Source organism: Phialemonium atrogriseum (genome assembly GCF_030411735.1).
Source record: "Phialemonium atrogriseum strain 8032-3 unplaced genomic scaffold QBC33scaffold_19, whole genome shotgun sequence".
Taxonomy (NCBI): Eukaryota; Fungi; Ascomycota; class Sordariomycetes; order Cephalothecales; family Cephalothecaceae; genus Phialemonium; species Phialemonium atrogriseum.
This window is the reverse complement of record NW_026848156.1, coordinates 259,744-277,679: the sequence shown is the minus strand read 5'-3', so window position 1 is coordinate 277,679 and position 17,936 is coordinate 259,744. Positions and strand designations below refer to the sequence as shown.

Below are 17,936 nucleotides of genomic sequence, written 5' to 3'. Positions count from 1 at the left end.
CGTGGACGGATTGCCAGAAGATCACGATATTCTGATTCAACTCCTTCCTCCGTCTATCGTCTCGTTACGACTAGCTGACAATATGAGTTCCCGAACACTTGTCCCCTTGACGAAAGGTCTGCTCCGTCTTGCAGAGGCTGCTTCGCAAGGGCAATTCCCCAGACTGAAAAAGGTTACGTGCGATACAGGAGAACGGCTCGATGATTGCAGCGTGAGCGAGATGTTCGCTAGCGCGGGGGTAGACTTTGGATACGACACCTGGCCGTTCAGCGATGAGATACCTAGGCGGTCAATCCCCTACCGGCCAGGTTCCTCGATGGAGCCAATGTCATCGCCGGGCTCTGATGTGGCGGAGATCTTTGGAGATGAATGATAACGATTATTTCCCGATTACTCCATAACACGTATACTCCTTAGAGACATGGTGCCATCCCCAGTGTCACAAGAAATACAGCCTTACCCCTTCCCTTGTCTTTAATATGGTCTTGTGCTTAGTGAGAGGAACATTGCCTGCCTCCGACCCGAGACTAGCCAAACCGAGCGCGAGTACAATCCTGTCAAATAAGTTAAAGCACCCCCCTTCCGGCCACCCCCACCTTCCGGCCACCCAAAAATTCCACACTGCCATTTCAACCATCACCAAACAAACTTCCATTCCTTGATCAAATTAAGCCTAATTAAGCCTACCTTTTGCAATTATCTTGATTAGTTGACAATGAAGCCATATACCGAAGATGACGTCAATTAGGCCTTGCAGGCTATTGCAAATGGTCAAAGTCTACGCAAGGCTTCTCTAGAATGGAGGGTTCCAAGGACTACTCTTTAGGACTGCCTCAATGATACCACACCTTAGAAAGATGCATTTTCGAATTACCAAAGGCTCTCACCACTTCAGGAAAGTCACCTAGCTTAATAGGTCCTTACCCAGGCTGCCTTAAGACTTCCACCTTCCTACTTTCAGCTGAAGGAATTTGCAGAGCGAGTCTTGCAAGCCAAAGGAGACTCCTGGCCACTTGGAAAGCGTTAGGTTGAGGCCTTTTTACGTAGGAATCTAGCTGTTAGGACCTAGGGAAGCAAATCTATTGATTCCAAACGTGTTAATGGGGCTACAACTGATGTAATCAGACGTTGGTTTCAATATCTGAAGATTCTAGCTATCCAAGCCATCAAGCTACACAACCAGTATAATATAGACAAATCTGGGATTATGGAAGGCTGGGGATCTAATGGATTGGTCTTAGAAGGCTCTAAGAAGAGAGCAATTCGAAAGAAAAAGCCTGGGTTACGCGCTTGGATGACTTTCCTAGAGTGTATCTTAGCAACTGGTACTGCCTTGGATCCTCTAGTTATATTCAAAGGAAAATCGCTTTAAGCCTAATGGTTTCTATTCAAACTAGCTCTTTATGCTACATGGAAGTTCTCCTTTTCTGAAAATGGCTGGATTTCCAATGACGCTGCTGTTGAATGGCTCCAAAAGGTCTTCATTCTAAAGACCTAGCCAACAGACCCTTCTAAGTACCGGTTACTAGTCTTGGATGGCCATGGCAGTCACAAAACAACCGAGTTTATGTGGCTTTGCTTCTAGCACAAGATTTACCTACTTTTCTTACCTCTACACACTTTTTACGTTATGCAACCACTAGATCTTTCGGTATTTGGACCTCTCAAAACAGCTTACTGGAAAGAGCTTGGCTTTCTTGCTTAGTAGGTAGATTCTACAGTAGTAGGAAAGCGGAATTTCCTAGCCTGCTACCAAAAGGCCTGCGAGACTGCTTTGACTAGTCAGAATATCAAGAGTGGGTGGAAAGCTACGGGGTTATGGCCAGTCTCTATGACCAAACCCCTACTTAGCCTACTCTTGCTGGAAAACTCTAACAAAAAGGCCCAAGATCTGGAAAATTCGACTTCTTAGCATGCAATTGGTGGTAAACCTATCTCTCAATAGAACTTGGATATAGCTACAGTAATATAGTCAACTCCTAGAAAGGCTACAGAGCTTTGAGATCAACTACATTAATTTAGCCACCTAGAGCAACCTACTTCTACACAACGACTACTATTCTAGAAGATTCACAAGGCATTTGACGAAAAGGACATCCAGTTGGCCACTTCTTTACAGAAGGTTGAATCACTAGAGGCCTAGCTTGAAGCTGCACGGCCTAGGAAGAAGAAGAAGGTCAAATTAAGCCCAAATTCGAAGTTTGCCAACATTGAGGCAATCTGGAAGGCTCAATTGGAGGCTGGTCATATTGAGGATGGTCTAGATGAATTCAGCGAGCCTGAATTACCTAGTGAGTCAGGCAGTTGTATTGTAGTAAAATCAAGGAAGGTAGAAAGTCAGGTTGAATAAAGTAGTAGTGGTGGTGTAAGTCGGATTTTTGGGTGGCCGGAAGGTGGGGGTGGCCGGAAGGGGGGTGCTTTAACTTAATGCACAAGGGGTTGCGTCATGTGCCAGAGGGTCGATTCACTGCTGCACAGCTATTAGATGATCGTTGATTCAAGGCTCTTATAGCTACCTACGCAGTAATTACAGTCTTAAATGCTGCCCGAATCTTGCTCTTAGCCATTACCAACTTCATGAATGGACTGGTGCTGCCGCTGCTTTAACCTGTGCAGCGGGTATGCATGGTGTACTAACCATGGTGATGGGTGGGAGTCTTGTTCTACCACCCCAGTTAGAAGGTGGTGCAAAGTCAAAATTGAGACTAAAATTACAGGGATGCCTCTCTGCAACGGGTAGGTCCGGGGCAGGTAGCTGGACGGAAGCACGGCGTGGATCGGTCTCGCTGACTTACACGAGGTGGCTATTTGGCACGGGTTTCGACCGAGAGAGCGGCGCAGACGGAATCACTAGCAAATTGGGTACGGAATTGTCTCAAGGTCCCTCGCAGGCAAACCTCGATTGAAGCCTACCCGATGGTTCCCCTCGGGCAGACCACCCAGTCCTTTGACTCAGGACCTCCCCGCGCTGCCCTCGCGGGGGTCCGGCGGGGACCCCGCAGCCGGGTCAGCTGGACCCCCGTACCCCGCAGGGCCGGGCTCACTGCAGGAGCGCCCCGATAAATGGGGTGGAAGGCAGCCAGTGACCACGGCTAGGAACCACAAACCCGCCCCTGTTTGGAAGTTGGGAGAAGATGGGCATTCGGTCTGTCGCTGGATCGGCCCGCGGCCAAATGCAAGCCCGGAGCGGGGTGACTGACGTATCACCACGGTTTTACGGGTGTACACCCAATCGCAGAATTGGATGGTAATTAAGTGCCTCAATCAAGCTTTTTAGCATCAATTAGGAGCGGGGTGCACGAGGCAAGGAAGCATTCGCCAGCAGCAACTGCCGAGGAGCACTCCACGCAGTAAATTAAACGCCATGTCTCCGGCTATATTCTGGGCCATCCAGACGCGAGCTGAATTGCCAATAGACAGAGCCGGACCGCCTTATGTCACTATCAAGTTTAGACACGTACTATATCGAGAGTTGATGTTGGCAACGTATCCTCATATGGGGTATATATTGAAATGTGCTCAGAAGGAAGGTCAATCCGGGGAAATTGAGTACCCCAGACTCCATGCCCCTGCATCTGTCTGTTCCTTGGCTATGCAGGGAGAGCTTGTTTTGCGGCCAAGAGAAGGCCTTACTACATTCATCTTTGAGAGGGCCAACATGCCGTGACTCCGTGTACTTCCACCCACGTATCATTGTTGATATAATTAATCCGTACTATGACTCCATTTAAGATGTAACAAATGAAACTTCTCCTGTATATATTAGTTCGACGGCTTGGAGTGGCCAAATATTAGATCCCGAGACTACGTAGGATGGTAGCACCCATTTATAAGAGTAGGTACGCCCTAGGCTTGGCATTCTGCTTCTCCTCCTCGCCGTGCTTCTCCTGCTGCTCCCTACCTTTGAAGATCTTTACTGCTCAGACCAATTCGTCGCTGAGATGAAGTTACTCTCTGTCGCCCTTGCGCTTGTCGGGACTACCCAGGCAGGTCTTCGCTTTGGATGCTCAACCTTGACCATCCAACGCCTTGATCCCGTCGTCCAGCCTGGCAGTCTACCCTCTTCGCATCTTCATCACATCATCGGCGGAAATGCCTTCAATGCCACCATGACCGGCGATGTTGGCGCGAGGGGCACTTGCACCACCTGCCAGATGTCAGAGGACTTTTCGAACTACTGGACTGCCGTCATGTACTTCAAGCATCCTACTAACGGATCCTACCACCGTGTGCCCGTCATCAACAACGCAGCCCTTGCAGCGGGTACTACTGGTGGAATTACCATTTACTATACCCAGTACGACCTTAGCAAGGACAACATCCAGCAGCAGCCTATTAAGGCCTTCCCAGCTGTAGGTCTGTTAGGTTCTATCTTGCGAGTTGAGATGCTTAACACTCTCTAGGGCTTCCGTATGACGGTTGGCAGCCCAACTCAGACCACCAAGCCACACGCCGGCCTCAGCTATAACTGCCTGACGACCCTTCTTAATAGAGGTCCGGAGCTTTCTGACTTCCCTACCAAGCCGTGCCCAGCCGGCATCTTTGTTACTCATCACTTCCCCGCGTTAGTCAGCCTTTCATCTCAAACCTGTGACGTAAGCTGACTAATCCGTTCTAGATGCTGGGATGGCAAGAACCTCGACAGCCCCGACCATCAATCACACATGTATAACACTGTCAGCACCGTCGGCTTCATCAACGCCGGCCCATGCCCGGCAACCCATCCTGTCCGGATGCCGCAGTTAGTTTACGAAACCGTATGGGATACAACCCAGTTTAACAGCCTGTTCACCGCGGGTACCAACCCCTTCGTGTGGAGCTTCGAGGGTACCAGCGGATTCGGCACCCATGCCGACTATATGTTCGGCTGGAAGGGCGACGCGCTTCAGCGCGCCATGGACAAGTCCGAGTGCTTCTACGACGGCTGCGGCTCAATCACGACGCAGGCCATGTCCGTCGCCAATCAGTGCAAGGTCAAGCAGTTCGTTAATGAGAATATCGACGGATGTATGTCTCGAGACGCCTTAATACCAGTGACTCAGTTACTAACTTGTTATAGGGGTCGACCATCTTCCGGGTATGGAGGTGCCGGCGCATTAAGCACCGGGTTCCAGAGCGGAAACCGTGGCGGCGTTCTTCCACGGCGGAAACCATTGACCTCGTTCGTTTCAACCTTTTGGGTCCGCAGTGTTCAATTTATATGTTTTGATTAGTAGCACGGGCATCGAACATTGGACACCGGCTGGGTAGGACCTAGGATTTTTTTCTCTAGGGATTTCTCCCAGGATTCCACAGGATCTAGGATTTTAGGAGACTTAGGAAATTACTTATGCGCTCCGCTCGGTGTTCGGCCGTGAGCTCCACTCGGTGTTCGGCCGTGAGCTCCACTCGGTGTACGGCCGTGAGCTCCACTCGGTGTATGTACTCCGTGTATGTCCATTATGGCTCGTGCACGAAATATAGTAATCTGATTGGTAGAGCCCTGCCTGCGCCACAGTTCAGGCAGGCCCCATGAAATTCTGGCAGCAACCTTCAGCGCGTGTAGCTCTATAAGACAACGACGACGGCAAAGACAATAACGACGACAACGATGGGGAAGCAAGGCTGGCCAATGAGGACTTTGCAGTTGGCAGGGCAATGTTAAAGAAGCTTTATATAAGCAGAGGCAGTATGGGCAGAGGCAATACCTGGCCAGCCCTGCCAGCCTTGCCGCCCAAGCAGATTTGACCTCTGGCCCTAGCTAGCTACTTAGGGCGCTTCAATTTTCAAACTTCCTGTCGCTGGCACAAGGAGTGGTGATATTTGATGGGCCTCTGTAGGACGTTGTGGCTGAAATTCAAAACGCCCGTACACCGAGTGGAGCTCTTACTTATTGGGGTTTTGAGGCCCTGTGAACTTTTCCCCGTGTTCTTTCTGAAATGCTCTTACTTTCATTTGTGACCGTGGTCTAATTCACGGCTCCATCCGGCGACTATGAAGGATTACCCTCCAATACGGGCAGGGTGCGATGTCAAATTTGCTGATGGCTCGCTGGCCAGAGCAGCCGGCCAGACTTCTCAAACCCCATTACTACCACTTTCCACATTGGGTGAGCTAGGAAAAGCAGCATGCTGTAAGACGTTAATATGTGCAGGCTGTCTAAGTTACCTCTTCGTGCAGAGACTCGCCCGCCGGAGGAGGTCATTGAAGGCTTGCTTACTGAGCGCCTCAATATCGGTTCTCGCTTGACACGCACCCTCTGATCATTTACAGGATTTGCTTAGACATGGGAATAAGCATCAACTTGACAACACGAATTGAAGAACCAATCAAGTTTATTGGCCTGTTGCGAGGCGGTATATGTCTTGCCGACCTATGCCTCTGCCTTTTCGGTGATTGACTGGATCGTCGACGTCGTTTAGATGCCTCGGATGATGAAGCCGGCCAGTCCCTGTATTCGGGCTGTGTCTGCCTGTAGATCAATTTGACAACAGTGTTGCTAAGATCTCACCTAAGCTCTTATTGCATTGCGCTTGTAGAATGCATATCCGGCTTGTGCCTGGATGGCTTCTCTCGTCGACCGACTCGACTCAGGATCCAACAAACGTAACTGGGGCCGACGGCGGTGAGTGTCGCGGTCGTGACTATGTATAAAAGGTAGGCCATCTGCTCGTCTCTGGTTTCTAAATAGCAACAACATCTCAACCCTATAACTCAACCCGCATACCATTATTAAAGATACAATTGTCAACATGAAGCAATTCATCCCTACTCTCCTCTTTGCCCTTCCGGCACTCGCTACTCCGGCCCCAGCCCCGGACACGGCGGCCGATGATCCCCAGTCCACCATCCTGCTGTGCGCCGACACAAACCATGGTGGTAGCTGCATCAACTGGTCTCAGAAGAGCCACTGCTGTGAGTATTCCAGGTTCAATGACGCAAATGCCTGCATGATGAAACTGACGATGGCCAAACCAGGGGATTTCCAGGACCCGGCTCTGAACCCTTTCAACGACCAGGTCTCGTCGGCTTACCCGGCAACCCCGAATATTGCATGGGTTCTGCACGCGTAAGTAATCATATGTGCTGAGATGTAATGGGCCATGCTGTGAACACACGCTGACACAGAACCATACCAGGGACTACAACTGCGGAGGCGCTCAGGTCACCATCACCGCCCCGGGGGCCGACGACCTGAACAGCCTCGGTTTCAACGACAAGGTCAGCGCGCTCTCGTGGCACGTCGCCTAAACGGATAGTGAGTGCTGCAGCAGTACCCCTGGCCCTAGCATGCATGGCTGAGAATGGGTAGCGGCCGCGAGTGCGTTCCGACGTCACTGTGTCGCCTCTTTTTAGAATGACACCGGTATTCTACGGCCAGAGAAGACGGACGGGATGGGACGAGGTGTGAAATGGACAGGGGTGAGAACGGTGAGGGACTATGGTGAATATGTGCTGTATCATACATACTCTCTGGAAGTCGATGGACATTGCAACACTTTCCTCCAGTCACTCATGATCTAGAATTGATCAACATCTACGTCTTGCCGCAATTATAATTCAAGCTAGGCACTCATTAGAAATCCCGTCGGGATGAAGGAGAAAGTGCAGTTGAGTCTAACGGCTGGTATTTTGGGTTTGAATGGCTGCCGGTATGGCAAACTAGCCCACAGAAGCTCAGGAACTGATCCGTCACATGTTTGTCACAAGTTACAATAACTCCAGCACGCCCGGCCCCGCGCTCGGTATGCAGATTCCCTGTTCTTCACCACCCGGAAAATCACCACGAGGTATGCCCGCCATCGATGATGATATTGCTCCCCGTCATGAAGCTGCTCGCGTTGCTGAGCAGGTACAGCGCGGCGCCCTTGAACTCGCTCGGCTGCGCCAGACGACCCATCATGTTCTCGGCCTCCCACTTCGCCTTGAGCCCGGGGACCTCCTCGAAGTTCTTGGCCACCATGGGCGTGATGATGTGCCCGGGACTGATGCAGTTGACGCGGATCCCGCCCGTGCCGTCCTGCCGGATGGGGCTCCACTCCATGGCCAGGTTGCGCGCCAGCTGTATGACGGCGGCCTTTGACGAGTTGTACACGGGCGACAACAGGCCCTTGTTGGCCACCTTTCCGGACATGCTGGCGATGAAGCAGATGCTGCCCCTCGTCTTGTACCGGAACATCTGCCGCGCCGCCGACGTCGCCGTCATCAGCACCCCCGTGTAGTTGACCGCCATCATGCGCGCCACGTCCTCCTCGCGGTAGTCCATCGCCGGCGTGATCTGCTGCACCCCCGCCGCAGCGATCACGCCGTCGAGCCGCCCGTGCTCCGCCGCCACCCGCGCGATGACCTGGTCGAGGTGTTCCGTGTCCGCCACGTCCTGCTGCAGGTAGTGCAGCGACCCGCCCCACTCGGGCGCGACCCGCCGCCGCGCCTCCTCCCAGCACTCGTCCTCGGGCCGCGCCGCCCGGTCGAGGCAGTACGTCTTGCCGCCGGCCTCGACGAGCGCCTCGGCCAGCGCGAGACCGAGACCCCGCGCGCCCCCCGTCACGACGAACACCCGCCCCGCCAGGTCGAAGTCGGCGAACCGCTTGCGCCCCACGTTGACGTCTCCGCGGGGCGCCAGCTCGTCGGCCGGGTTGTCGCGCGGGTTGGGGTTCATCGGCTTGCGGGGCGTGGCGGCGGGTGCGGCCTGCTGCGTGGCGGGCCGCGATGGCGGGGGCGAGGGTGTTTTTGGCGACGCATGGAGGGCGAGGGATGTGGTGGAGCTGAAGCCGCGGTGGTGGAGTTGGTGGTGGGTTTGCGCATAGATGCGGGCGATGCTTGGGCGGAGAGACATCGCTAGGTGACTCTTATTCCAGTAACAGTGCGGCGAGGATGCGAATGCTGCGAAATCATGCAGAGGATGGATAGACAGGTAGGCTGGGAGTCTGTCCCCCTTTGTCCCTTGAAGATAGCCCTTGGTCTACTATGCAAGCAAGGAAATAATTACAGGCAAATTCGAGACGCTTATATGTTATATCTTCCATGGTCTTCGCTGTCGTCATCCTTGCAGAGAGGTGGGGCGGCCCTGGAAAATGGAAGCTTTCGAATTGCTAGAATAGGCATCCGTTGGCTGGAGGGAACCCGCCCCATTGGCTGCGTCGTCACGATCGACGCTGGGGGCTGGATGTGACGTACAAGATCCAGCAAGAGCCATGGTTTCTCCAAGGCACCGCCGAACCCAGCTCTGAGGATCCGCTGGGTCCCCTGTTGTGTGGATTTTTATTTTATTTTTACTTTCAGAGCTCCATAGGTCAACAGGGAATTGCAGGTACAGTACCTGCCTCTGCAGACGGGAATCTCCAACCGGCCCGCTTGGGCCCACATGCGGCGAAACAGGTTTGTTAATCTAATCGTTGAGTAATTACATAACTCGGCACTGACGTCGCACCAATACCAGCGTCTGGGCAGGCCCAAGGACAGGCGTCGACTGGCGCGGGGCTTTTTGGGAGTTTTCCGGCACATCATATGACCACGGGGACGACATCTAGGTGGTCGAACGGACGGATCAGGTAGTTCGAGCCGATGGGTGGGATGATGTCCGCCAGCATGGGCCCGTAGGCGTAATTACAGCTTCATCAAAAGATCGGCGCGAAGGGTTGTTCGAGTCAACACAGTTAGTAGATATGATTCTCAGAAAGGCCTTGCTTGATTAACATCGATGCAGACATCGGGGAAGAACGCCCAAATACCTCATTAAAGAATGCGATACCTCCTGCCTCGCTGCGTGCGGAAACGATGAGAGCAGAGAGGCGTACGCGAGGCTTGGCTTCGAACCAGTTCTCCGCGTAACCGAGACGAGATGCTATAAGACAATAAAGAAGCGAGATGGCAATACTTGGTGTTACGATCCCTTGCTTGACTCGGGTTGAGATGCTGCCCAAAAGGGATCTGGTGCGAGAAGGTTGCTGCGAAGATGCTCGAAAGGAAACTGCCAACGACCGCGTGAAGACTTCTTCGCGCCGGCAGTCTCTCCGCAACCTTCGTTTTCCCACAGGACCGGGCAGTTATTAGGGACAAAAACGATGACGATACTCGTCTTTAAAATGGATATGGGGGGTGGGGGCCATTAATTTATCTCACGTGTCAAGGGATGGAATCTCCACGCTACTTCGTATATGTCCCTGCAGCTACCCCGCGCCAGTCCGCATTAGTATTAGCTTTTCTACATCAGCCTCCCCACGATCCAATCAGAGTATCCCCTCTGCTCCATTGGAATTTCCCCCCTTAAAATAAAACTTTGAATACGTGGACCAGATCGTGGCGAAGTGTCGTATTGATTTTATTGACGTGTTTCTTCCCAGATCCCCTCTCTCTCATTACCTCTCCTTTCCTATCCTCCCCTCCCCCAATTGTGTCACGTCAGCGGCTTAATGTCGTGGCTGTCGTCAACATGCGGCTCCGCCTAAAGACGGTCTCCATCGCCCTCCTGGTGCTTCTCCTCTCCGTGGCCCTGCTCGTCTGCGCCGTCACGCGAATCGTCAGCTTCGTCAACCTTTTCTTCGAGCACTCAGGCATCGCCCTCACCCAGGCCGAGGTCGCGCGCGCCCACAATGCCAGCGATCCAGACCCACGCCCCCAGGTGATCCCCAAAATCACCCACCAAGTCTTCCACAACTGGCGAGACCCCGGCAATGACACGCTCCCCGTCGATTGGATTGCGGCGCGCCAGACATGCATCGATCGGAACCCCGACTGGAATCACATGGTGCGTTAGCAAACCCTCTCGCATCCTCCCAATCATGGTGATGTGGCAATGCGGCTAACATTGTCACTTGTAGCTCTGGACGGAGAAGGCATCGCGGGATCTCATTGCGACCGAGTATCCCTGGTTTCTCAACACGTACGATGGCTATCGCTTCCCTGTGCAGCGAGTGGACGCAATTCGATATTTCCTCATTCTCCACTACGGCGGCATCTACATTGACCTCGATCATGTGTGTTACCTCCTTCCCTTCTATTTTCCCGTCCCCTTTCCCCGCAAATCCCTCCCTGGCTTTGCCTTTCTCTGTCCAGGTGTGCTGACAGCCTCTCTTTCTAGGCATGTCCGACGAGCCTCGAGCCACTCCTCTACTACCCAGCCTGGATCGCCGACAGCGGCCGAGACACACTGAACAACAACATACTCGCCGGGCGACCGAACCATCCTTTCTGGAGCCTGCTCGCACAGTCCCTCCGGGCGTACGACTACAACTACGTCTTCCCCTACATAACCATCAGCTACGCCAGCGGCCAGTGGTTCGAGACGGACATCTGGGAGAAGTACCACGCCATGCTCCCGGACCCCGACAAGGCCGGGTCCCAGGAGAACAGGCTGTACCGCCTCATCATGGAGAACGAGAACACGGACGGGTGGATATTCTTCACGCAGGAGCGCGGCGGCACGTGGAAGAACTGGGACAACCAGCTGTTCCTCTGGATCGGCGACAATCTAGCCCTGCTGGCGCTGGGGGTCTGCGTCATCCTCGGGCTCGCCACCTGGCTCGCCGTCCGGGCCGTGCGGCGGATGCGGCGCCGGACCCGGGGATATATACCCCTCGAGGGGCGGCCGGATAAAGACGACGACGACTTCGCGTAACGGGGGATGGCGGGGGGTTTCGAGACCGGGGTATCGGATTGTCGCACACGCGGACCTTTTTACTACTTTTCCCCATTTCCCCGTAATTTTGGGCATTTTCCGGCGTTAGATGGGGAGGGCTCGCAAGATAAATAGAGCAATAATGAGGCGGGAGAACATATGGGCCAGGCATTATATCAGGGGGGAGGCAACTCGGATATCCAGCCTGGCATTAGAACATAGATTTTCTTCTGTGAGATGTCTTAATAGATAGCATGTACCAATAAAAAGTAACTATTACAAATAACAGGATCGATTCAGTCGATGGTCCTGCATGCAATACGTAGGCTAGTAAACCCAATGTTGCCCATTAATGGGCATAATGAAACAAGGAAAGGGGGGGAAGGGCCCATTGGTGGGGGGGGAGTTAAAAAAAAAAAAAAAAAAAACGTACAACACCAGGGATTCGCTGGTCGTCACCGACCCAACTACTAGTCTGGCCCTCACTGGCTTATCTATGGGAGAGCGGACGGGATCCCGAGTTCTCCAGTGGGTATGGTCGTACGTGCTAGATCACTCCCTTAGTTTGCTATTTATGCAGCAGCCATGACTGAGTCCTCCGAGTCAGGTGTGTTGCCAAGGATTGCCTGCCCCTGGGGAAAAGGGGCTTTGAGCCATTCTTCAACTACGGCCTAGTATTATGTGTAGCACGGATTGCAAAGGAGGTGATATGCTAAGTTAGAGATGTCAATGGGAAGTTAGTTGAGGATTAAATCAAAATGTTGATGCCTTAAGAACGCTATTTCGAGAAAACTCAGTAAAAGTCCTACTCATACTAGCCAAAGTAATACGGAAACCTGATGGACGGACTACCGATCTTCAAAGTTGGCACGCTCTCTATTGCACAGTAGCAGTAAAGTAAAAATCCTGTCGCCTTTTCCGCAGTGATCGTCGAACGGGGTGTCGGCGGGTCTATAAGACCAAGGAAGATGGCGCCCTCACAACGGCTTTGAACGGTTAAAATCGCGTAGAGTAGGCAGTTCTGCGGGTCCATGACTTACATTACAGGGATTTCTGGATGCTTTCGTCTTGGCAGCAATGGAACATAAGCCGTTGTTGTCGTCGGAATCATGAATCAACGACGCCCCTTCGATCTCTTGGCTGTATTTGACGGCTCCCCTCTCGATTGACTTCCTACATTCTTAGATTTTGCATGCCTAGTGTCGGACTTGGTATCAGGTGTAGCATATTCTGTGGCGTTGTCGTGCCGCTCCCTCTCTTGACGGGGATCGTCGTGCCATATCTTCTCGGTATCGGGGGCCAATGTCGTCGTTGGTGATTGGACCTCTGGTTGTGAGTAGGGCGGAGCTTCGTATTGACTCGGGCCATCGCCAGAGTCGCCTTGGTAGTCCCTCTCCTCTGTTACAGCAGGTGGATACGCAAGAGGCGGCGCCGCTCCCCATTCGTACCCGTCAGCGGCTTCCTGCTGTCCAGCCACAACAACCGGAACTCCGAAATCCTGAGACGAAGACGCGATCCCTGGTGTTTCCTCATGTCCGGTTGGAAAGGTGGCATACCGGTATTCCGCCAGGTTATATGTTGCCACCTGCTCCCCGCTGCCACCACCTTGGGCGTAGTAATGAGACGAGTTATCAGCAGTTGACTCTTCGTTGGATTTGGGCGAGGGCTGGAATGTCTGGTTTCTGGATTGTTTGGTCCCATGCGCTTTGACAGTGTTGGTCCGCCGGGCTCTACCGTTCTTCCGCGAGGAGCTAACGCCGAACAGAACCACTTCCATCTCGCTTATCTTAGCATCTAAAGATGCGAGGGTTTTCCGGCAGACTCTCTCGCCCGGGGTGAGACATTGAGCCAATTCTATTAGCCTTCGGGCCAGATCCCTTTGCAGTCCCTCTCCATTTTTGTCATTCCTCTCGTCCTCCGTCTCATCATCCAAATCGGAAGCATTGTAAAGACACTCCTCGCCAGGTGCCTCGAGGTATAGGAGGAAGTTGTCCACGGTGAAATTTTCGTCCTCGACACCGCAATCTGGAAAGGCATGCTGGATGTATTGGACAGCCTTTGCCAGGCCCAGCCGATAAAAGCTCCGGTGTTTCCGATAGTCCTGACGCAACAACACGACGACGGCAATGGTGGAGGCAAGCGGGAAGTCGACATCCCCCAGTGCGTCGACAATGGCGCCAAATTTCTTGCCGAGCAGCTTCTTCCCGGCCTTCTTGTCCGCAAATTTGAAGCAGCCCTCAGAAGTCAGGAGATGGATCAAAGAAGAGATGACGAACTCGTCAGCGTCGGTCTCACGGGTCTTACGCGAAGAGGTAACCTTCTCAATGCTGACCATGGCCAAGTTTGAGGCCGGAATTGAGCTTGGGGCGTCGATGGCTAAATCGGATACGACCGGAGCCATAGGTTCTTGTGACGGACCAAAGCTGTCGTGCTCTGATGTTTCCTGATATCGGCTTCCATATATAGCGTCCGTAGTGCTAGGGGCCTCGTATGGCATTGCATCGTTGTCGTCCACACCCCCTCCGGTGTGGAGTTGCTCTTCGACGGATTGAGGTGCGGTTCTGGACACTGTAGGTGATAACTGACCGTACTTGACGTTCGCTTCAGTGTACTGGGAAAGAGTTTGGCCCCAGAAGGGATCCTCTTCGTCAGCATTTATATCCCTATTTTCGAAATGTGGAATTCCGTTGCTCTTGAAGGCAGCACCTCTGCGTGGTTCTTCTCCCTTGCTAGATCCAGCACCTCGCTTGCTCCCCAACATCTCAGGGCTAGAAGGTGATGAATATGTCTCCTCCAAGCCTGGGCCGGCGGTATGTGGCTGGTCAAAGAATGGATTTCCCGAAGGATCTGGATACGGTACATCGGAACGCCGTCGAGCGGGGTTGGGGAGCTCTGTGGGTCCTTCCGCAGACCTCGAGTTCGCGTATTTCCCTTTATCACCACCAGCCCGGGGTTCGCTTTGGCGTTTCGAGTGCTTGCTTCGAGAACCACCCTCTTTCGGCTGTGTCTTGGAATGTTTGCTCGGTGGGTTTGTCGAATCCTGGAGGAAGGGGTCATCCAGACCAGGATTGGAAGATTGTTCGATGAAGAAACTGGTCCATTTTGAGGCTATGTTGTAATGGATTCCCAGTGCCTCCCCTTCCGCCCTGGTCAGATCTTCTTCCTCGATGGAATATCTGGGAGGTGCAAAAAGGTGTCCCTGAATCCAACTTTCGCGCCTCTCGAGATCACCTAGGAGTGCTCGTGCTGCGAGCTTGTGTATGAGAGTTCCAGGATTTAAGAGGGCCTGAACCCTGACATCAATCATCTCTTGTTTGCCGCGGCTATCGTTCCTGACCACCTGGACCCACTGCGGGAGGGAATGTCTCCATTCGCTGGTATTGAGGAGCAGAAGAATGCGATTATGGACAAATGGTGACATCTCCATGGTGTTGAACGGAGATTTGAGCAACGTCGGCGATTGAAGGAAGTCGGAACCTACATGTACTTAGTTAGTAATGCAAATTTAGGAGGGAGAGGGAAAGGATAAGAAGCAACATGAAAAGCAAAGACCAAGCGCACCTTGACTCTTCTCGACCCCATCAAAATAAATGTCCACAGAGCTCGCATGATCCTTCAAAGCTTTGTCAAGCATGGTCACCAAGCTTCTGGTCAGGTCGCCTCCCCCTGCGGCTTCCACCACTTGGGAGTATCCCCCACCGGCTCGCGCGATGTTCTCGACAAGGGCGTGCGAGACCTCATTTCCGATGCCGAGGGCGAAAAATCGCACTCCCCCGTTCGTTGCTTGCTTGGTGTCGCGGACAAAGTTGGTGGTGTCATCGAGAGCCCAATACTCTCCGTCGGTCAGCACGATCACATCAGTCAGAGTCGTAGCATCTCGCGCGTCGACCACGGCTCTCAGTGCAGGAAGCAACTCAGTCCCCCCCATGTCAGATCTGAACTTGTTTGCAACATATTTCTCGGCCGCGGCAAGGTTCTGCGCATTGTACTCCCCCGAACCACGCCACATGGAAGTGTACTTCGAGCCGAAGCACCAGATGTTGAACAACTTGCCCTCGGGAATACCCCTTAAGAAAAACATCATGGCCTTCTTCAGTGCCCCAATCTTGTTCTCCATGGAGCCGGACCTGTCAGCGAGGAAGAGAATCTCGCTGCGGCCTGGTACATTGGTCGTGGAAGTGGGAGGAATCGAAATCATCATGGCCCTTTGATCGGGCCACTCCGGGTGGTACTCGACCCATGCAGATGGCTGCTCGCGCTCGATGGGCCGCGACATGTTCAGAACGAAGTCTCCACCTAGAGAATCGGTGACCCCCAATCTCACCAGCGTTCCTGTCTCCATCCACTGCCCTCCGCTGTTGACTTCCCAATATGGCTCTTGGGTTATCTGGTGGCCTTTGCAACGAGCCTGTATTGCAAGCAGCGGTTCCCGTGAGATGACAATAGCCTCGATTGTTATTCCCAAGGGCTCGGTGATGTTTGCGTGCCTCATTTCTGGAGGTGGTGTGCCATACCGCGGGGCGATGGTGGTGGGAATCGTCAGCGTCACCAGAGTCACGTCGTCGTCCTCACGTAGCTGGCGTTGCAACAAGCACGTGAAAGTTATTTCCACCCTAAGCCTCGCCTTGGCAGGGATGTTGCCCAGAGAAGAGGTGAAGATCTCCGATGTGTTGAGTTCTCCAAGCGCTGCTGTTGTCTTGGCTCTGTCGAAGTTGGCTCTTGCTTCCGCTCGGGGCCGAACCTTGGCAACGAGCAGTTTGTTTGAGTTTCTCTTGCCAAATTGGCAGGAGAAATCAGTGACAGAGCATCCATTTGGTAGCGGAAAGGTATAAGCAGCCTGGGCGATGTTGTCTTTGGTGTGGTTCCAGAACAATTGAGTTGCCGTAAAAATTCCAATGTCGTCGACGACTCGGGCTTGGATGTTGACCCAGAGCGGCCGCAGGCAATCCTTTTGCCTGTTCCAGGTGATGCCTGCTTTAGGCGTCATATTGGCCTCAGTACTTGAATCGCGAAATAACCTAAGGGCGGACTTTAGTGTGCTGAAATTCGGCTACGACAACGGAACGACCGTCTAAAGGACCTCTTGACGACCATGGTCATACATGATTTTGGTTCTCGTCCTAGTTTTGAATTGTCCAGTAAATGCATGGCCATAAGGTAGGGGGGGGGTGGGTGAGGAGCTCGTCTCGTGGCTGAACATAATTCGTCATCCTCGTTGGCAGGTTATCCGGTGAGGTGACGAATGAACACCAGAGAGACTAGACCAGCTGCTGCTAATATGTCAAAGGGACCAATTGAATAGCTGGGCTGAGTAAGCTCCAGGTTCAAGGCTCGAATATAGATGACTGACGTGTCAAGGGATGGGTGGTGAGGATGACCATCGACCGAGTCTCGCCTTCTTCAGCTCACCAGGTGTGAGAGCCTTGTTTCGAATAGCCCGATTATTGGACCGATCCATCGATAACGTTTACTAGTTGATATTTATAATTGATCGGCAGGTAGAGAGTCAAAGAACCTGAGCCTTGCAATAGGATGGTGTGGCAAGTATGCCTAGCTGCAGAGCCTTATGCAGCCCCCCAAGCTGGCTGGGGAGATCCCCCCGCGCCCCCCTCCCAAAGAAGGGAAAAAAAAAATGAAAACCTTAATTGCCGAGGAGCAGGCAAGAACCCGCTATGGCAACCAGTCCTCTCACCAAGCTGACCCTTGAATTACCGAGACGCCATGTCCAGTGCGGAAGTTGAAAAGGGGCGAAAAGTCATGGCACGTGCGTGATCACGTGGGGTTGTGAGGAGGCGTCTCCCCTGTACCTATGTTGGGGACTGGCAGAGCGGAGAGGAGACTCTTCGTGCCTTCAAATATCTTCTAATATAAGGTCTAGCACTACCAACACTTTTCTTACAGATGGCTGACCGGCCGTCCCAGCTGATCAGCTGGTCTTAATCATGTTCATTATGTTGGTTTTGTTGCTTCATACAGGACGAAGTCCAGAACTTCGCCCTGTCTCAATGTCACAAATATCTTCCATCGCATACCATTTTCCCCATAAAGTACGGCAAGTATCGGTCATCTGACAACCTGCTAACGACTTAGGAGAGCACAGCGCTAGATCAGCCCGTATTCAATTCGAGAATCATATCAGCTCCCTCGGGCCGACGCGGCCACACCGTCAGCTCATTAAGCTCGATGTCCTTGGCATCGACATGCCCCGACAATTTCTCGAGAAGGAGCCTACCGTCTCGAAATCAATCCTATTGGACATGATGGCGCAATGCCCCTTTGCAGACCAGGGGGGATTCGGTTATAATGAAGGACTGGGTGTAATTATATGAACCGCTTGGGC

The 17,936-nt window shown here is 52.9% G+C and overlaps 5 protein-coding genes across 5 annotated transcripts; 3 read left to right on the top strand and 2 right to left on the bottom strand.

The window, feature by feature from the left end:
* Positions 1–3,941: 3,941 nt before the first annotated feature.
* QBC33DRAFT_590982 (uncharacterized protein) lies at positions 3,942–5,088 on the top strand (the record flags this gene model as incomplete). The annotated part of the gene is made up of 4 exons (XM_060431632.1): positions 3,942–4,352; positions 4,404–4,564; positions 4,619–5,007; positions 5,060–5,088. Coding segments are annotated over 4 exons (990 nt in total), but the record flags the coding sequence as incomplete, so codon positions are not given.
* A 1,643-nt stretch (positions 5,089–6,731) lies between these two features.
* Positions 6,732–7,230, top strand: QBC33DRAFT_560824 (uncharacterized protein; the record flags this gene model as incomplete). Its single annotated transcript, XM_060430089.1, has 3 exons — positions 6,732–6,894; positions 6,958–7,048; positions 7,119–7,230. 3 exons carry the CDS (start codon positions 6,732–6,734, stop codon positions 7,228–7,230), a joined length of 366 nt encoding a protein of 121 aa, XP_060281671.1.
* A 401-nt stretch (positions 7,231–7,631) lies between these two features.
* QBC33DRAFT_141500 (uncharacterized protein) lies at positions 7,632–9,028 on the bottom strand. Its single transcript, XM_060422114.1, has one exon. It carries the CDS (start codon positions 8,813–8,815, stop codon positions 7,760–7,762), a length of 1,056 nt encoding a protein of 351 aa, XP_060281670.1. The 5' UTR covers positions 8,816–9,028; the 3' UTR covers positions 7,632–7,759.
* A 1,251-nt stretch (positions 9,029–10,279) lies between these two features.
* On the top strand, positions 10,280–11,879 carry QBC33DRAFT_544339 (nucleotide-diphospho-sugar transferase). The gene is made up of 3 exons (XM_060428446.1): positions 10,280–10,726; positions 10,800–10,955; positions 11,060–11,879. Exons 1-3 carry the CDS (start codon positions 10,412–10,414, stop codon positions 11,594–11,596), a joined length of 1,008 nt encoding a protein of 335 aa, XP_060281669.1. The 5' UTR covers positions 10,280–10,411; the 3' UTR covers positions 11,597–11,879.
* A 442-nt stretch (positions 11,880–12,321) lies between these two features.
* QBC33DRAFT_544337 (von Willebrand factor type A domain-containing protein) lies at positions 12,322–16,820 on the bottom strand. Its single transcript, XM_060428445.1, has 3 exons — positions 15,158–16,820; positions 12,637–15,073; positions 12,322–12,582 (listed from the first exon to the last, which is right to left on the bottom strand). Exons 1-2 carry the CDS (start codon positions 16,581–16,583, stop codon positions 12,711–12,713), a joined length of 3,789 nt encoding a protein of 1,262 aa, XP_060281668.1. The 5' UTR covers positions 16,584–16,820; the 3' UTR covers positions 12,322–12,582; positions 12,637–12,710.
* Positions 16,821–17,936: the final 1,116 nt, after the last annotated feature.